Source organism: Pavona decussata, unplaced genomic scaffold (assembly GCF_977016875.1).
Source record: "Pavona decussata unplaced genomic scaffold, jaPavDecu1.1 SCAFFOLD_202, whole genome shotgun sequence".
Lineage (NCBI taxonomy): Eukaryota > Metazoa > Cnidaria > Anthozoa > Scleractinia > Agariciidae > Pavona > Pavona decussata.
The window spans coordinates 2334337-2353845 of record NW_028145610.1 but is presented as its reverse complement, the minus strand read 5'-3'; the positions used below and the strand labels follow the sequence as shown (position 1 = coordinate 2353845).

Below are 19509 nucleotides of genomic sequence, written 5' to 3'. Positions count from 1 at the left end.
TAATAACCCTGACACTTACAATGTTTTTCAATTTCACTGCGGTTCGAATTTGCATACATGTACATGTATCGTGCTTTGCAAACCGCTATTGAATCGAACTTCTTTGCGGTTGCAAAGGCTTTTTCTGCCAAGAAAAAACAAAGTTGTGCATAAAGAAAATCGAAAACAGAAACGTTGTTGAAGAGCTAGCGTAAAATGCGTAGTTCTAGTTCAGAACTGGTTTCAGTTTATCGTGCACCGAATTTGCATATCGACAACGCCAAGATGTCAAAGGTTACCGCGCCGCGCTTACATCTCAACCTTCAAAAACCGGATTTTTTTATCGGAAGTTTCGTTTGCAAAGCATTGCGATTTCGCCTTCATGCGCATTAAACTAAATTACCAACAAAACAATCTGCACTTGGAAACCAAATCAACGCGAACTTATGGCAAACATGACATGCAAGCTGCAAGTGAAGCTTGAAGGTGTGTTGTTTATCGATAGCGTAGTTTGCTACAGGTCGCATGATTTAGCGAAGCCAACCGAGGAACATTTTTTCTAAAACAAAGCGGCTTTGGAGATAGTTATTACAACATTTGCCCTCGGGGAAAGAAGCTTTTTTTCCGAAGATTTGTTATGTTGATTGCCTTTTATGTTTATGTTATAAACTTATCCCTATTAACGATAAGCAATTACCTACCCGCAAAGTCGTCGCTCGATTGACACTTACATTTTAACCACAACCCTTGGCCACAACCCATTATTGTAACAGATAGGTTTTTTAAATGCAAATCACATGTAAGTTTTCGTATATTTGTTTCACGCCTATGTAATACGCAAATAATCTCTAGCGCACGTACAACAGAGGCCGCAACAGTCTAACTGCGCAATGACAGATTGATCAGTTCGCTTATCTTTGCAGCCGTCGTTCGCTTACATCGTTAAATCGCTCTGTAGAGGTCTAAATCACAAAGTACAGTGTATATACAAACACATTAAGTCCTCGATCAGTCGTTAAGTCGCTTAACAAAGCAAGCTCGATTTTGTTTGCAACCTGGTTCACGATCGATAAGCTTGCGACCGAACTCCATAATTCAGCTTGCTGCGTGACAAAAGCGTCCTGCCGTATCAACAACACCGACACTCAACTTGATATTCTCGCGAAACTCTCGCGAGAAAAGTCAAGCCTAAGTAAATGTACTTACAGTTTTTTCACCCTCTCGCGAGACGAGTGTCTCGTCTCTCGAGACGAGAATCTCGTATCGCGAGACGAGACTCTCGTATCGCGAGACGAGAATCTCGTATCGCGAGACGAGAATCGCGTCTCGCGAGAGGGTGGTAACTTACTTTTGAGCGGTACTGTAGTTCTCTACAAAGAGCAAGGTTGGGATGGCTATGACAACATACTTGATCTGTTTGCACATGTACCACCCCCCCCCCCCCCTCCAGCCCATTCAAACCAACACAAAAAAGCTCATTAAGCATGTTAATTCCCACCCCACCGGTCTGAGCCTGGATAATGGCATGATGATGATTGTACAAACTGCAAATGTAATAATTTATCATTATCTAACAAAGATTTCAAGTAGAGTTTGTTTACTTTACTGCAGTTTATTATAAATTAATCATTAATTATTCAATATTTTACAATATTATCATCAAACATTACTGGAGAACAAATTTACAACAAATTTACATCATTAACAGCCCTACCAAGTAGATGGAAATCATGTTGGGTTCATTGTATCACTACATTGTTTTATACTATAGCATGAATTGAAACACAAGTGCGGCAATTTGTAATTTTCACTTACTGAGACAGCAGTTTTTGAGACCTTCCCAATTAGAATTTTCAGAATAAAGTATTCTATTTCACAATAGAATACAAGGTTGATCTGACTATCTTAAACTTCCCTAATCAAGTTTTTCAAGTTCTCCTGTTCCTATACTTAGGAGACAATGACTTTCCAATAGATAGATTTTAATACCACTGCAATTACAGCATGAGATATCTTACACCAAAGCTATGGACAACCCTAGAGCAATGCAATCAAATTAATTCTCTCAAAAAGGACAATAAAAATATATCATAGCAACCGTTTTTACAGGTACACACACTTATTAATTTCTAAACTGATGTTAATGCTATTAAGTTCTATACTTTAAATCACTCAAAACATTGTGTCATCATTACAGTGTCCTCAATTAAAGAAAGAATCTAAAACATCAGACACTTTTTCTTTTTCATCATAAACTTTTTCATCACCACTTTCATCATATGACTTTGCATTAAATATAATTGAAGGTCTCACATTACATAAATCAGCTCACATTATACTGATTTACCCATTTAATATTCCAATTGTGGTGAATCCATAGATCCCTCTTTTGAAGCAAGTTTAGAGTGAACGAGATAGCTTGTTTGAGGCAAAATGATCACTTTACAGATCAACTCATACCAGTATGGTTCTTGTATAGATTTGTCAGTAAGAGGAGGTAATAAATTTGCAATACCAAGAGGATGTCATCTTATCAATGTCTTCTAGGAAATGATGGAAGCGAGATGGCCGTGGGAAGAAAGGAAACCAAACGTGGCAGAGCTTGAAGTCTGTGTTGTTTTTGACGAAAGAAAATGCTCAAACCAAGAGCGATGGATTTTCAATGTGATATTATCTGCTAGATGTTTTTACATTATTTACGGAAAGGAAATTCCGAAAATAAGGACAAGTTTTTTTCAAAATACAATGAATTTTGAAAGCAGTTTCATTAATTTCGGAAACATTTTTTTCCTGATACCCGGTAACAGCAGTGACTGGCTCCTAACGAGAACCTGTACCAGGAATTGCTAATGTCAGTCAAACTGACAGAAAAGATCCACAGTATTTACATCAACATGGTTTTTACCAAAACTGACAACACTATAGACAAAATAATATACAACTCTAAACTATAAACAGAATATTTTTAAAAAAATAATTGGCACTTTTGACTATCAGAGTCAACAATATTAGCTGGCACAGTATGGTTCCTTGTTCTAATTATGAAAACCAAAATTATGCATCTTCAATTTAAACTCATGTTTCCAGAGAAATGCTACATTTCTTTGAGTAACTGCAGCAATGCTATTAAATAAGATTAAATAAAAATTATTATTATGTCCTTTTACTAGTAAGATAAACTATTTTACTATAAAACTATAACAAAACTATTTACCTTCATTAACAATAATAATATAATAACTTAATTTTTCTCAGCTAACTAATAACTGTGCATTGGTACGTTTGCTGAAAAATCAACACCTGGAAGACCTGTTTGGTCAAACCTTTTTCCATATACGAGCAAATTCTGAAATGATGGATCTGCTGGAAATTAATTATCAGATAATTTGCTAAAAATATTTTTTTATAGAGCGAAGTCCTGCTTTGTCTAATTTCAAAAATAAATGTTAAAAACTTTGAAATAACATGTTGAAATTAAAACGTACACATGGGACAGTATGAACTCTGGACTCAAGACAAATATCACTGTACTGTACGGTGATGTTATATTTTTAATAACCTTACATGTACTTAAATTATATATATAATTGTATCTGGAAATTAGCAATGAATGTTATGGCAATGCAATCTAAAGAAAACACAAAATAATAAGCTTAAAATAATTTGACCTTCTCTGAAAACTGACCTGAAAAACCATATGGAACTACGAAACTGTAAAAGAAAAGTTTCAAAAACAGTGAGCAACATTTAAGAACTTACATTAACTTTATAAAGTGGATAGAACCTTTTACTCTTCGGTTTCCAAATCTTTCTTGTTGGCCTCGCAGACTTCCTCGATTTCTTCTTTCTCTTCTTCGCACTCTTGAATAGCCTTCAAATGGCACACTTGTCTAGCTCCACGACACTCGGTACTAAACTGGCGAGAAATACAAGGCTTTGGCACCGCAAGCTCCTTTGTCACGTCAACACGAACTTCGCAACACGCCTTGGGCTTTCTGCATTTCTCAATCTTCGTTTGAAATTTACATTGCATTTGGTATTTCATATTTGGTGGTTGCCATCTTTGTTCATAACAAGTAGAATTAACCATGGGTAAGCCCCCGTGAAAGCAATAAGCAGCTGAATACGGTGACAAACCAGAGCCGTAACAATACTCCTCGTCATACGAACAAGTTTTCTTCCCTTTCTTCGCTGAATGCGAACGTGACGTCAAACTTGGAGATGCTGGATTAGAAGTGTTATTTTTCGCACATTCTGCATTCTTTTTGCGCTGTCTCTTTGGCTTCCAATAACAATAATAAAAGCAAAATCCGAAGACAGTCATTAGAAACAAAATCGAACTGACCACTGGTCCAACGAACGATGGAATATTCATAGCTTCTGTATGTGAATATTGAAGCTCACAGAAGCTCACATCATTCGGCTGAGTGTCGCCTCTCACACAGGAATCACGTGAAGCAAAAAACACGACATCTTCGTTATTGTGTTGTGATCCTCTCACGTTACGGCCCTCCAAAACCGTTCCTAATAAAACCTTTGTTGCAGTCTGGGCTTCAGAGACTGAAAGGTTAAGGTACAGGTATAACTCAGTATCGTTGACGATGATCGCTCACGCTCCAATAACTTTATCACGCAAGGGCATTCTTCCTCCACGTAAGATTTCGTCTCAAGAATAATCCCTGCAGAATCAAATATCACTTCCTAGACATCACTCTTTGTCCACATAAAGCTGACATGTTTAAAACATCCGCAACTGTAGAGGAAGAAACTTCCTTCCGAGCAGTTCAATGTTCTGCAATTCACTTAGGTTGCTTATAATACGTGAGTGACGTGAGTTTGAATTTTGATATGGTATCCCAAATGCCATTGCGGCCTTGGTGGTCACGTTTGAGACAACATGATGCCCAGAAACAATAGCGCGATGTCAAAACAAAAACAAACGCCAGCGTTGAAGGATGGCAACCGGAAGTCAAATGTTTCGTTTTTTCGTGTAGTTTTCCGCCTCACTACGGACAGGAAAAGCTCTTGTTGAACCACAGGCAGCCCAAGCGCGAAATAAGAGGAATAAATGACACGTACGCGAACGTGACTCTTGCCTTCGGGAGGTGATGTGTTACAAAGATTCGATTTACAAAGGTTTGTATGGGAACTTTACGGGTTTGATTTAAATACCTAAAATTTTTAAATTTTATTCACAGAACATTAAAATGTTCTGAACATTAAAATGTTCTGTGAATAATACTGCCTTATCTTGTATCCGTGTTGTATTCTTTGTTGTTTCCCGGCGTTTGAGGCCGTTTTGAAGCGTTTTCAGCGAGTTTGCGCTGCTGGTGGTGATCCACCATCACCCCACCACCGCCAGCGCTAAAAGACGGATAAAAATGTTCATGTCTCATCTCTCCTATTAAGGTTCAAGAGTTTGACCTCTCTCGATGAGGTATGCCTCTCTGGCTTTGCGTACACTGTCACGAATTAGATTTGATGAGTTCGAGAGGAATAAGTAGCATGTCAGAAGCGTATGAGGCATACCTCATCGACAGAGTCAGGGTCAGTCTCAAACATACCCTAAAAAAAAAAGGCCGTGCCTTTCGAAATACCGAGAAATCAGCCTCGCTCTTTTTTCTTTTTCAGATTATTTATCAGGCTTTTTGGTCAGCGGGCGGGCGCCAGAGAACTGGAATTTTATCACCGCAGGATTCCTGCGGTAAAACAATGCAAGCCGTTACGGAGCTTCCAGCCAATCAAAAAAGAATTTTTTTCGAAGTCCCCAGAGTCTTTCCTGGCGCCCACCCGCTGAAAAACGACTGAGGACTCTGGGTACGAGATTATGTTATTACTGGATCATGTAGATTAGATTTTTAATTTCACAGGTCTAATCTCCATGACCCAATGTAACCGCTGTAATTTACAATACATAGGAGGGACTAAACGACGCTTAAAAGACCGCTCTAATATAATGAACACCGCCGCACCGTTGATAACCCTAACACTAAATCGAAATCCGGTAACCACAGCCGCACGGAACACTTCCTCACCGCTAAAGACATGCAATTAATCCCCATAGAAAACGTCTACTCCAACCGAAACTCAATCCGTAAGGCCACGGAAGCCTTTTTAATCCGAAAAGGCAGAACGATTCTTCCACATGGCCTGAATCAGGGGCACCCAACGACAGTTTTCTCTCAGATCCTTTAAAACGCTATTTTAGGCTATCTGGTGTGCCTTTTAAGGTTCATTTTAAGCCGCGTTATAATATTTTCATATGTTCGGTCATTCTAGAGCAACTTGAGTCTTTTCGACATTAGTAGGGCATCTTTGTCCATTTCCCGAAAACCTGACCTTTTTTCGGCACCCGAAACGACATTTTTATCAATCCGAAAACACTAGGCCTTAAATTTCCCATATCACGAAAGTTCGAGGTGAAATTCCCGCCAGAAAATTGTAGGGGATTAAGGGCCTTCCGAACAGATAATTTACCGAAATGATTTGCCAGGTGCCCCTGCTGAATATTTGCGAAGAAAATTTACTAGCTTTTTTTTCCTTTTTTTTTTTTTATTATTTCATTTGCTTCATCTTTTCAGGAGCCATAATCAGGGATTATGGCTCCTGATCTTTTATACTGTCAATCACTTTAGTTTTACGTAGTTCCGTTATATTTATTGCGCTCAAATACTTCTAATATAAGCGCACGTCCCAATGCAAATTCTCATTGTACTTGAAGAAGGCTGGTTTGGCCAGCCGAAATATAGTACACTCTAAAACGTAATTCTACGTTGTATCGACGATTGTGACCCCGCGATATGATGGCACCGAGTTCTCAGATCGATCCTAAATTTTCAAGACATAGTTTTTTCGTTTTACAATTAAGATTTATACAACGAACAGTGTAAAGACTCGCATTTTAATTGGTGTAGCGGAGTTTGTGAAGAGTAAAAAAGCACGAATGACGTCATCGAGTGGTGTGAGAGGCGCACGTGATCAGTCTGGAGTCTGGAAGCAGGCTGATTTGGTGTGTAGCGAACAACTGATAGGCAAATTTAGCTAAATTTTTCCTGGAAAGAAAAACTGTCTGATAAAAAATTGGGCAAAGACCGTTGCAAGTGACCTCAACCAGGTTTAAAAAAAATGCTAGAGCTTTGTTGGACTTGTGGAAATATTTGTCCAGATATAAAGTCGCCGATAGAAACTCGAATCGATCACAAATCGCAGTGAAGTGACTGACATGCTGTAATATTTTTGGGGTCAGAATTTCCTTCTCGCAAATATTGTTAGTGAAATTGTGTTCGTGTAGTAGTCTAAAGGGTTACTTGAAAGTCTCACGAATATAGGTGGTCAAATGTCTTGCGCATTCTAATATAAGACAAATAGATTTCATTTTGCCGTGGGTCTGTACTCTGACAACGCAAAGAGGAAGTCAAAACGAGGTACGCACGCTACGAGGCGCACTGTTTTGTTCTTTAATACCACGTTTAATCAGCTATTATCCGGAGCCTGAGAGTGATTTCCTGACTTCCTGCATCGTTACTGGTTTTTTTTCTTCTTCATTTTCATTACTTATTCATTTATTTTACTTATCTATGTTTGTTTATTTCCATGTACGGTCGCTAACTAAGATTAATTCAAATGCAGATATCCTTTTGTTAAGTAAGAGATCAGGTGTGTAAACACTTTTTAACCCCATGGGTTTTCGTTTTCACACCTCCGCATTCCTTTCTTCCTAATTCCTATTCTTTGTGTTTAATTAATTTGTGGAAATAAAGAAACTTGAACTTGAAACTTGTCATATGTGTGTTAGCCTAGCACAGACGTACGGCAAAATGGAATTTCTCGTTCCCAGGATCTCTCCTCTTCACCATCCTTGGAGAGACCCTGGGAACGAGAACCCTGCGAACCTTGTTACCAGGGTCTCTCTTTATCCCTGAGAACAACGTCAATGGGGGTATCTTTGACGGTTGACGGTTACATTTTACCGATGTTGACGGTCGACGGTTAAATTTCCGGGCTTTTGACGGTTTACGGTTTAATATCAAGGGAAAATTTCTTCCATGAGTTAAAGTTTATATTAACTTTTGTGTTTTTTAATATTAAAAATTGTGTTCTGGAGGTTAGTTTGGCCTTTCAAGGATGAAATCGAGTGAAATTTTGCCAAGGTACTCAAGGACCTAGTAATTTATATTTATTTTTAAAATATTTCATTTATAGGATAAATTACATATATTATCTAGTGTAATTGCATATTTTAACGCCATAATTCCTCAGTAAACACGGCGTTAAAACCTTTTAAGCACAGGTCTACGAGATACACAGTTCTAACAATTCAACCGAGCACGTGGCTCTTGCACTATCGGTCACGTGACTTACAATAGTTACTTTGGGGGATACCCACAGGCAATCACCTAATGCTACACTACACTGGACGAAAAAATGGATTTTCTTAGGTTTGCCAGTGGAGCAATTGTGTAGCAAATTTTGGGCTCTAAAATTAAATTGAGTTTGCGTTGGTTGGCAAAGATAATGAAACCAGATATTTTCCCCTTAACAATTTATTTGCAAATGTATAGCAAATATAACATTTGCTTTAAATAAATCTTGTGTTTGCTACTATGGCAAATCTGTACTTTTGATGTAGATTTGCCTAGTCTTTGTTTGTCATTCAAAATTAGGTATTTACTTCGAGCGTAAATTCATCCCATCGGATGAGGAGGCAAGCAGATCATCTTCTGGTGGCGGTGGTTTTCATGAGGAGGTGAAAACTAATTGTGGGCAGTACACAATGACTCTGACCTCTCTGTTTTCCTCGAGGATAGACCAAGCTCTGTGACGCTCAAATCAGTGACAGGAACCAGCCTTGTTCCCAGGGAACGAGGTTGGTTTTCGTACAATAGATGATGCGTTAGGGAGGGCTTTAAAATGAGATCACGAGCGGTATTCGGGATGTGTTTTCTTCTGTAGCCACCTTTTACGCGAAATTAAAGTAACTGATCTCTTTACAGCTATCAAAAAAGGTGTCGATGGAGCGTATTCGACGTAAACGTTAGGCAAGGCTGAATGGGATGTTTTTTCTTATGTGACTAGGGTGACAGGAAGACTTCAGAACATACTCAAGTAGTGATGTTTATCAGAGGTTTTTAGTGTGAAGATCTGTCTGTATTGCGTTTTTGCTGAGGTGGAATGGGACATCGAGGAAAGGAATCATCTGACTGTGCTATAATCAGTGAGTATTCATGAGTAAATTTGATGTTTGGATGGATAGAATTCAAATAGGTAATAAAGGTTTTAAGGGAGTATTCACCTACTGTGCACACCATGAAAATGCCATCCATAAAATTCCCACAAACGAATGGCTTGAGAGGCCGGCGTTTTCTATGAAGCGGTGTTGTTCAAATTTACCATTAAAAGCCGTATTTGCGTAGGAGGGTGCTATAATGGTTCCCATAGCTCTGCCATGAATCTGTAAGAAATGAAATGTTTATTGTTGAAGGTCAAGTTGTCAGTCATGCTGAGAATCATCTGTCAGGTCATGTATCGTGCGATAAAGTGAAAATTAGAGGTAGCATGTCCTATAAAGGCCACCGTACTCATGGCAATCAAACACAAGACACTAGCACTGCACAAAACGTTTGCTTTGATCATCTTTGATTCGCATCAAATGGGTAGCAAAAATATACGCGAAAAAAAAAACGCTTTTGACTGCCTTTGACGTGTCTTGACAGTAGCACATTTACATCAACTTTGTCAGTCCTTTTTTTATCGTGCATCCAAGGTGTTATAGACATATGACGACACTTTAATCCGGCCTTTAATCTCGATCAAAAGTGCATATGGAAGTTGCCTAGTGTCTACATATCTCCACTGACAATCTCGGAAAAACAAAACCATCTATGTTTCTGTGCATAACATGGTATCTGTGAAGCAAATTTAAACCTTTTTCTCGCACAACCAGTTCGAGAAATCCTACCAGGGCTGGTAATAAAAAAGGTTGATCTTTCTGTCCGGATCTAAATATGAATTGAATTTTATTTCATTTAGTTACAGTCTTTATCTCTACGTCATCTGATATATCAGCCTGCAAACTCAGTCCGGTACAATAGTGTGCTGGTATCATGCATGCAACTCTAAGGAAAACTATCATTAGTATGGCCGATGTTCTCGAAAAAAATAACTAACGTCTTAATGACCTGTTACCTTAATTGTTCAGACTTGGGTTCTAACTAGTCTCATCAACATTTGTTTCCACGTTTCTTGTTTAACGGCGGCCAATAACCAAGCTTTCTAGAAATACAATCGAGATAGTGGCCTTCTAAACAATTGTGGTTTTTTTCCACTACCCATTTTATAACTAGGTTTCTCCCACCATTTTTCTTGAACTCTTCTTTCACAAACATAGAAATCGCCTGCTGGCCGTTTTTATGGCTACTCAGCCTGCCGTGTATGTTTCCCTGGCCCAGGTATAGAACTATTCCACTGGCATTGCCTATGACGTAAATTCCTCCAGCTCTTGGAGCTTTATGAAGATCATCAGGATAAGATTTCCACACTTTCTTATAAAGCTTCTCACAAATATTGGAGGCCATCTGCGAGAAAAAAAGAGGTACGTTACACACTATCTGAAAACAATATTAAACGATCCTATTCCCAAGACCTTGTTACATTGGTGGCGGTAATCATCATCTCCCCACCTACACTGTGTCACAAAACGTAAAGAAACCAGTTCACATACCGTAAGAGGGAAAAAAAGGAACTTTTTCCCCTGCTAATTCTTTGTCTTGGAGATAATTTTTTAACTATTGATTTTGTTCATACCTGCAAGAAAGGTAACGCTTTAAATTGAACGTGGAATGAATGTTGATTATATACCTTGAAATGAAGAACTGTCAGTCACGCAAAACAAACACTGCCATAGCACATCGTGGAAAAGAAAAATGGCTCAAGAGGTTTCATTTAAAATACCAATAAAAGGATAGATCTTCTCTAAAATATGGCTAAATGGCCAGAAATATTTAACTAGTGATTATATTTGTATTTCTAAAAGAGTTCGGTTCAGAAATGTGTCTATCGGTCTGACGGCTTTATGTCTAGTTTCGATTGAAATCTGTGAATATTAGGGAAATCGCGGAGCTCTGTACAGCACGCAGCGTTAAGTGCCCACAATTTTTTTTAAACATTTTTTAAATTTTATTCCATACATTAGAAGATTGGTGTTAGTGCTTTTGAGTTAAAATAGACTTCAGACCCTAAGTCAGGTCGCACTTTCGTGAAAATAGGCTTTAGCTACATGTATGTCACGTTTAATGCATTTTGAAGTTTAGGAGGAGGTATTTTGAAAAATTGTAACTCAGTCAAAGTTTCACAGGAAACAACAGTTAAACATTGAAGTTGTTATTGACAAATGGAACTTCAATGTGTAAAATATATATTCAAGTTGTTTGAACAAGGAATGACGTTTTGGCAGCACCGGCAATGTATAGATAAATTTTAGAGTCCCCAAAGGTAAATTGGGTAGTTTTGAGGTCACCTTTTAAATCGTCTCGCCAACAACAAAAAAAATCGCATTGAGCTCACTAAATGTGATATTTGTTTATGGGATATAATGCTTGATGTTTATAGAAAAAAATCAGCGAAATCGGTGAAAAGCCGAAATTTGCCTTATCCATTCTAACGCGGACAGCCTCTTAAGTGGTCAGAAAGAAAATAAGCTCAATAATAATAGATCTACGAATTCTCGGAAATCAGTCATGCTCTAGTGACCAATTTCTGAGAAAAGTTCTATTTCTGGCGTGGACAAATTGCATGTTGAAGCGCAATGTAAGCAAGATACGAGAAGCTGTAGAGTTAAGACACGATACTTTTAGTCATGCTCCATTTTACCGCCGAGTTTAAGCATTAACCTACTAGCAGTCAGAAAAATTAGTATTATTATTATTTTGTTTTTTTCGGTTCGGTTGCTTAGATTTACGTTTGAGCGAAGACTTGAAGAGATCAGTCTAATCTTTTGCACACATGTATTAAAAACAGACATTCTGAATTCCTGTTTATAATGAGTTCGGTTCTACTTGGATCAATCTGTTTTGGTTGTATATGGTTAATTTAATTGTCTAAGCGTGTTTTTACCGCCAATAAATTCGATGAAAAACGGTTTAACCGCCTCAACCGACACTCAAGACCGCGCGATTGGGATTGAAACTGTTCAGTATTTCCAGTTCCTTTTGCACGACGCGTAGCAGTCTGCCCTTTACAACAAATGTAACGGTGAAGAAATGTTTGATGACAGTTCATCGTGGCTGTTTACGTATATGGCAATAAGGAGAGTATGGCTACCGTATAGACTTCCGTATGTATAAACAAAGAATTGATCTTACCTCTGATGCAATTGTGTAGTAATTGTTTGCGTTTCACCTGGACTGTCTTCGAAATCCGTTGATCTGAAAGATATCAAGTTGGTAAGTTGTCACTGTCCCTGAGTCTCGTTGATATCACTTACAGCAAGCTCCACTGATAAGCCCCGGCCAAACAAACAACTATTAAATGAACATTACGATACAAATCATTTAGTAACTTTTAATCAGAAACACTGTCAGATACCAAAATAGTTTTCGTATCCTCGAAGATCTTTCTCTCGCGGAGCACATCGAGATTACGGCTTGAGCTTGGCGAGGAAGTTCACTGCTGAGAGAAATCTTTTATCTTCCGTTTACTTTGTCTTGAACAACGCACAACGGAAGACAGTTCGTCCAGACGCACCAATGTGTCATGTGCCCGTCTTTATACTAGAGACGCATAACCAGAAGGTCCCAGAAGAACAAAGAAATTTTTGCCCAACTTTGTCCAGACGGATAATGCGTCCTCTAGCAAAAATTTGCCAATAAACCGTCGCTCGCGCCAATTTCACCCGTTCATTGTTTACTATAACTTCGCATCTCTGCCTTGCATCTCGGGCGATCGAGCTCCACCAAAATATCCCCGTTTAGTAGATATAAAAGAGGAAAGAATAAAGGAGGTAACTTACCTGTTTCAAATTCGATATAAGTCGTAAAGAAACAATGCAACAGCCTCTTGCCTCTCCCCGGCTCGCGACGATGTTTTCGACTTTCGAATTAACCGCGTCTGATGCAACTTATCTCTAGGCTTCATGACGTCATGGTTGCTTCGGGTGTGTCCGTTTTCCTGACCAATCAGAAACACTAATTGAGTCAAGCTTATTAAATTTGATTGGATATCACCAAATGAAATTGCAAGGGATAACAATGAAAGGGATTTTTCCCTTAATTGTGCAGTTTCCGGTTTCTCTTGAAAGAGTTTGTTTCCCGCGCTTTTTTCGAAATGACAAAGCAAAACTTGATCTTGGCAAAAAACAAATGAAGGCCATTTTCAAACTTCAATCGACACCTTTTGACGTACTGTGTTCTGAATTGTTCATGCCGCACATACGCAGCCCTATTTTTGTATTTGTATCTTTATACAAGCCCAATGTAATCTCGTACCCAGATCTCAGTCGGAATGTCGAGATATGGGAGATCTGGGTACGAGATTAAGCCCGGCGATGGTTTCGCCAAATCATTTCTGCAAATATGCAGGTTTCTTTTGTCTTTGATTAATATGTTTTATAATGCGAGTTTCCAGTGACCAGTAACGTGCGATGAAGCTTAATTTTTGTTTCGCTAGTGAGCGAACCAATAATGGGAAAAATAGAGGCCTGATGGCAGGTTAAGTGGAGTTTACTCGTAGCATAAGTCAAGTTCCAGCCAGCAGACTGAGTCAAGTTCGAGTAACGAGCCAATTGCGAGTCAGCATCCAACTTTTACTTTTCATTTTTTTTATTTTTTATGTCTTCTGGTTGTTATTCTCGTTAACATAATGATGTGCTGGTGTAAATAGAAAGATTAACTTTCAGGTTTGCAACATTTTTCATTATCGATCGCTTGAGCCATTAACGCTGTGGTTCGCTGCTGCTGTAGGAGCTGATATACGACATCCTTCAGTGTTCATAAAATTTTTTTAACAGGATTTAGACTTGTATTTGCGTACACTTGAAGCAGAAATCCCATAAACAGGCGGTGAAGGACCCTCAAGCGCCATCATGTTGCGTCCACAGGCCACCCAAGATAATATAGACTAGAACCTATACCCAGGCCCTTCGCGGGCAAAATGTAGACGGCCATGTTTTTTTTCTTCCAAGCACAGCGAGATAGTCACCTCAATTTTCTCCTTAAGTTATCCGCGGGCTTTTGAGAAAAACTATTGAGATAAAGTTTGCGTAAGGACGACATTGAAGTCTAATACGCTTTAAGTACCAAACAACAACGTTTTAGCTGAAATTTCATAAATTTCTTAGGAAAGGAAGAACTACGTAAAAAGGAGATACAGTGCTGTACGGGTGTCTCGAAAACGAAGACCTCTAAAACGAAGACCCCAAGACCCTAAGACCCCGAAAACTCGAAAACGAAGACCCCCAAAATTTCCAAGTATAAAAAAATAAAATAACATGAAAATACATTATTTCATACCTCAAGTGAAATTTAATTCCTTCCTATGGTCCTACCATGGTTATCCGCCATCTTGAGCTGAGCAGCCGCGTTTCTTGGAATACTGACCAGAAGTGTGTTTCCTGCTCCACTGGACCGGAAGCGCGTTTCCGAACGTCTCAGTTGCGCTGCTGGGTTTTTATTTAATAACCAACTAGCAAAAGAAACGAGTGTTAAACCCCTCCTTCTCGGAACTACAACCACGCGATCGTGAGAGCAAAAGAAATGAAGGCAAGGCTTTCTACTATGAAAGTTGCTGTAATAATTTTGAAGTTCAATCCCGAGTGTCGATTCCTATTTTAAACAAAATTCATCAGCCTCCCTGTAAAATAGGCCTTATCACGGTTTTGGACGCCATTTTGACGAGTAGGCAAACAGGCTTGAATTTTAACAGTGTTTGTATGGAAATCTGATGTCAAATAATTTTCATAAAACATCGCTTCTGAAATATTCATGAATTGGAAACTTTTGGTACTAAGAAAAGGATTTTAGGAAAAAAATTGGAGGGATTTTAGCTGTGCCAGAAAGCGTCCAGTCGTGTTTTGAACTTTCCATACATTTCCCTGTATTTTTTCCCGCGAACTATGGCTTAGTAGCTGTTCACGGCTGGTTTGCTACAGAGATAAATGTATGGATGTACGCCGAGATTGAAGAACCTCAAAATCATTACAGAAACTTTCATAATAGAAAGCCTAGGCTTCATTTCTTTTGCTCTCAAGATCGCGTGGTTGTAATTCCCAGAAGGAGGAATTTAACACTCGTTTCTTTGTAGTTGGTAATTAAATAAAAACCCAGCAGCGTAACTGAGACGTTCGGAATCGCGCTTCCGTTGGTTGACGGTGGAAATCCAGGGATATAAGTGAATTCATGGCGAAGTGATGGGTGCTATACCTTCATGGGTTTTAGGACAATGTATGTGAGAATTTTAATTAACAATACGTGTAGGGAGCTCAACAACGTTAGCAAATCCACAACAAACCACGACAGAGCTAGAACCATTTGAAGAATGAAGACTGACTACATTAAGGATCAATCAAAACAAGGGATGTCTACTTTAAAAAACTTGTGAAAACGAACAAATAAATAGCACTAAAAATAAGAGGAATTAAGGCGGTATTGACTATGAAACCGGAATAAAAATATTCTGATTGCACTTGTTTTGCTCAATTTTTTAATTTCAAGTAATATGGGAAGTAAGTTAAGAGCAGATGGATCCAAATTTGCTGTTATTATTGGACGTGCGTTTGTAGTAAATTTGTTCTTCAGTTGTCGATTCTTCTCACTTCAGCTGAGATGAGTAAAGATTGACTTAGGAAGAAAGTCAAACAAATTCTATTTTTAAGCCTCGTGCTCGATTGCCACTAATTAATATTTACAGCGTAAAGTTGGATGGGTGTTCTTCTAAAGAAACTGTGGTGCAACGTAGGTTGAAGAGTGTCAAAGAGTATTGATTTTATCAACTGAGTCGATGGCTTGGCCACCGTAGAGTGATTCGAGCTGACGTTTCGAGCGTTACATGTAACGCCTTCCTCTCATATCAAAGTGAATCGTGACCAATGTAGATGGTACAACATAGCTGTTACTAAAATGTTACTGTTTGTAATGGCACCCAAGATCAAGAGTTATGTGTTAATAATAATTTTTATTGAGGATGCCTACGTTACCTACGCATGCAGACTTTCGTAATTGTTCCTCACTACTTCCGATTTTAAAACAAGAATCTTTTGTTGTATTGAGAAAAAAACACTAGGGCTAGAATAACAAATGCCATAAGCAAATCAGACACTTTTAAGTTTGTTCCTTCAGTTTGTTTTCAGTTTATCCCTTTCAGTCGGGATGTTTCGCTACTGACAAGTGTTTCCTCTGCGAATGTTGTATTGTGGCCAATACCCCAGAATGCTTGCTATGTATTCGAGGTTCTCGCCTTCTACACATTCGCCATTTCCTCCCTCCACCCATTTGATTCGTAGGTTTATCCCGCCGTTTCTCGCAAATTTTCGTTTTACAAACTTATCAATACCCTCTTGCCCGGATTTATGCTGGTGCAGCCTTGTTCGCATTTGCCTTGAGTGGCCCACGTACAGAACTGTCCCGTCCTCATCGCCTATGGCGTAAATGCCTTCAGCTTCTGGAACTTGATCAAGATCATCGACATACGATCTCCATATTTCATTTCCCAGTTGCTGGCAAATATTAGAGGACACCTGACAACAAAGGACAAACATGGTCATGTTTTTTTAAAAGTGAATAAGACCGCACAAAATTCTAGATCAAAACTATAATATTCCCCGAACCGTACTAGTCAAGATCATTTAGTAACGATGTGGAACATTTATGAGACGACAGGCATACGCTCTCCAATGCATATTCCCTTCATCTATTCTGCTCGAAGGTATGAAGCCTTAAATATTTTGAATTGAATCCTCTTTTCTAGAATGGAATGTTTAAGGAAATTCTAACCCTTACCCCTACAAATCCGTCAAAATTAATGGAAGAAAAACGCCAGAGTAATTGGAATCCACTCCAAATTCAATGGCCCAAAACTAGAAAATGGTTGAAATATATATATTGTTAGTTGAAAAATAATTTCCAAATAGAGTAAACTCTTAGATGAGTGTCAACAAAAATGTTTTAAATGCGGCTGGGATACGAGAACGTAAACATTTTCGAATGGTGAGTGCGCAGACATCCAAACCCGGCCCTGTTAAAGTCGTATTTTCCATCTTCACGCATCTTGAGCAACGGCCATAAGTTCTGGTTAAAAAGGTGGAAGGCCTGCACGAGCCCTAATCCTAGTTGGCCGCTTTTCCCGTCTGTTGACCAATTTAACTTCTTGCCTACATTTACGGCGAGTTTCCTATGAATCACAGGATTTGATACTGCTTTTTAGGAAGGAAGTGTAATACCAATTTCTGAGAAACATATTTTTAGGATATGATATTTCTGAGAAGAAAATCTTTTGACTACTTTTAGGACACCGCCATAGAGTTCATAAACAATATCGTTTAAATAATCTAATGAAAGATCCAAGATATTCTCGAACCATGTTTTTCGTCTCTAGTCAGTATCAAAATTAATTTATATAACGGCAGAATGGGCTAGTTTGTGGTACAGCGAGGATACAACGGTAAATTATGGGGTACACCCACATGAAAATAATAGCTCCCTTCACTTGAGCTTCAGGAAGAAGGATAAAGTTGGACAGACTGAACAAAATATGTCATTTCGTTTAAATAAGTGTGAAGAAAATTGAATTGAATTGAATTAAATCATACGATCAGGCCAGGAAAAAGAAACGTCTTGCAGCGAATCTTGGTGCAAAGGACGCGTTGCATCAGAAGACCCCTTAGAGGACAAGAGTGGGCAACACACAACTCGATCAAACTCGTAAATCATTGCATATTGGTTAATTTAGCTGGAATCAAAAACTTTCTCAAGCCAGAACTTTAAAAAAAGTTCCCCTTGCCCTTACCCATCTTTTTCCAACAACCGACAACTAGCATTATGCAATATAATATAATTTTTGGTTTAGACCACCCAGATGTGTTTCCAAGAACTAAAGTACAAAATTATGAAAACGTCAACTATCTAACTAGGTACCCAATGAACGGTTAAATTATACAACTCGAAATGAAACAGAAATTAAATAGAAAATAGAAATCTTGTTAGGTTACCTGGTTCGCCATTTGAATCCAAAACTGCGATTGATTGAAGACAGCTCTTGAATATTTTCAGCGAGTCTTTGGAGGGAAATAGAAACCTTAATGCAAACAATGCAGTTCAGAATATTCACACAGCGTCTTTAATGAATAATTCACCGTAATTTTGTTAGGCGTGTTGAGGAAATACATCAAAAGCCAAAGCAAGCTTTGTTTAAGCAACGTATAACTTTCCCGACTTGCAATAGCAGTACTACTCTTGTCATGTCATGTTTATCAGTTTACTTCAAAGACACGAGCAACGTGATGAGTTAGTTTACAGTCGCTTACAGCAATTTCGCCCAATACGTAACACTGCATTAAGTTTAACTGTTCAGTAGAACCCTAAAGCCTGGTTTTCAGTAGCGACGCATACACAAGTGGAAGCATAGGTAGGAATGCTTATTTCACCGTAAAAAAGGGCCTCGACGCAAGCATAAGCACAAGCACAAGGATCAAAGTTCTTCCTTTTCTTGTGCTTGTGTTTGCGTCGCGTTTGTTTACACTTGACATAAAGCTCTTATGCTTATGCTTGCGCCTGTGCTTGCGTCGCTAGTGAAAACCAGGCTTAATCTATGCTGATCGAACTGCCTGCAATTTTCATCTTCAGTAAAAATGGCGTTATGAAATCTGGACCGAGGATTGGACCTACCTTTGCTAAATTCGGTGGCAACAGTGTTCTTCCGCCTTACGAAATCAAATCAATGCCAATCCATGTGGCCCCAAGACGTCATAGTTATTAAGAACTTACCCCGTTTCTTGACCAATCATAAACTAGTTCTGGCAAGCTTCTGAAACTGATCTGATTGGACATCACCAAGGAGGCATTTTCTCTTTCTCCTTTCAACAAATTCAAAGCGATTTTTCTTTTGTGGTGCATTCTCATTCGGGTGTACGTTTCTTTAATCCTATTGGTTCAATCGATGAGGGGTTTTTTCCCACAAGATACGCAAGAGCTCTGAAACCTGTATATTTTGAACACAATTAAAATAAAATAATAATAATAATAATAATAATAATAATAATAATAATAATAATAATAATAAAAAGAAACAAGATGCGATTTTAAGTGTTTCTGAAATCCAGTTCCCTTAGACAATGAAACTGTTGGTACCAATTACGCTTTATTCTAGAGCGATGCAATTCTTTCCTCTAAAAACTACTTGAAAGTCCAAATTTAAGCCGCGGGAGTTGTGTTGGTGGAGGGATTTTTTGCATGTGTGGGAGGAAGTGGATTAGTGGAGAGAATCTTGAGTTTCGTTTCAAAAATTACACTGACAGCTTTAATTATAAACTAACTTAATGTTTCC

The 19509-nt window shown here is 38.5% G+C and overlaps 2 protein-coding genes and 1 long non-coding RNA gene across 3 annotated transcripts in view; all 3 read right to left on the bottom strand.

Annotated features, from left to right (window-relative positions):
• The window catches only part of LOC146461110 (calcium-dependent protein kinase C-like), a 53122-nt gene that overhangs the window by 29211 nt on the left and 4402 nt on the right, over nucleotides 1–19509 (bottom strand). The window lies entirely within an intron of this gene.
• On the bottom strand, nucleotides 9757–13209 carry LOC146461112 (uncharacterized). The gene is made up of 3 exons (XR_014857506.1): nucleotides 12986–13209; nucleotides 12339–12401; nucleotides 9757–10553 (listed from the first exon to the last, which is right to left on the bottom strand). It is a non-coding gene; the product is annotated as an uncharacterized LOC146461112 (long non-coding RNA).
• LOC146461111 (uncharacterized) lies at nucleotides 16283–18278 on the bottom strand. The gene is made up of 2 exons (XM_085087248.1): nucleotides 18176–18278; nucleotides 16283–16705 (listed from the first exon to the last, which is right to left on the bottom strand). Exons 1-2 carry the CDS (start codon nucleotides 18185–18187, stop codon nucleotides 16346–16348), a joined length of 372 nt encoding a protein of 123 aa, XP_084943374.1. The 5' UTR covers nucleotides 18188–18278; the 3' UTR covers nucleotides 16283–16345.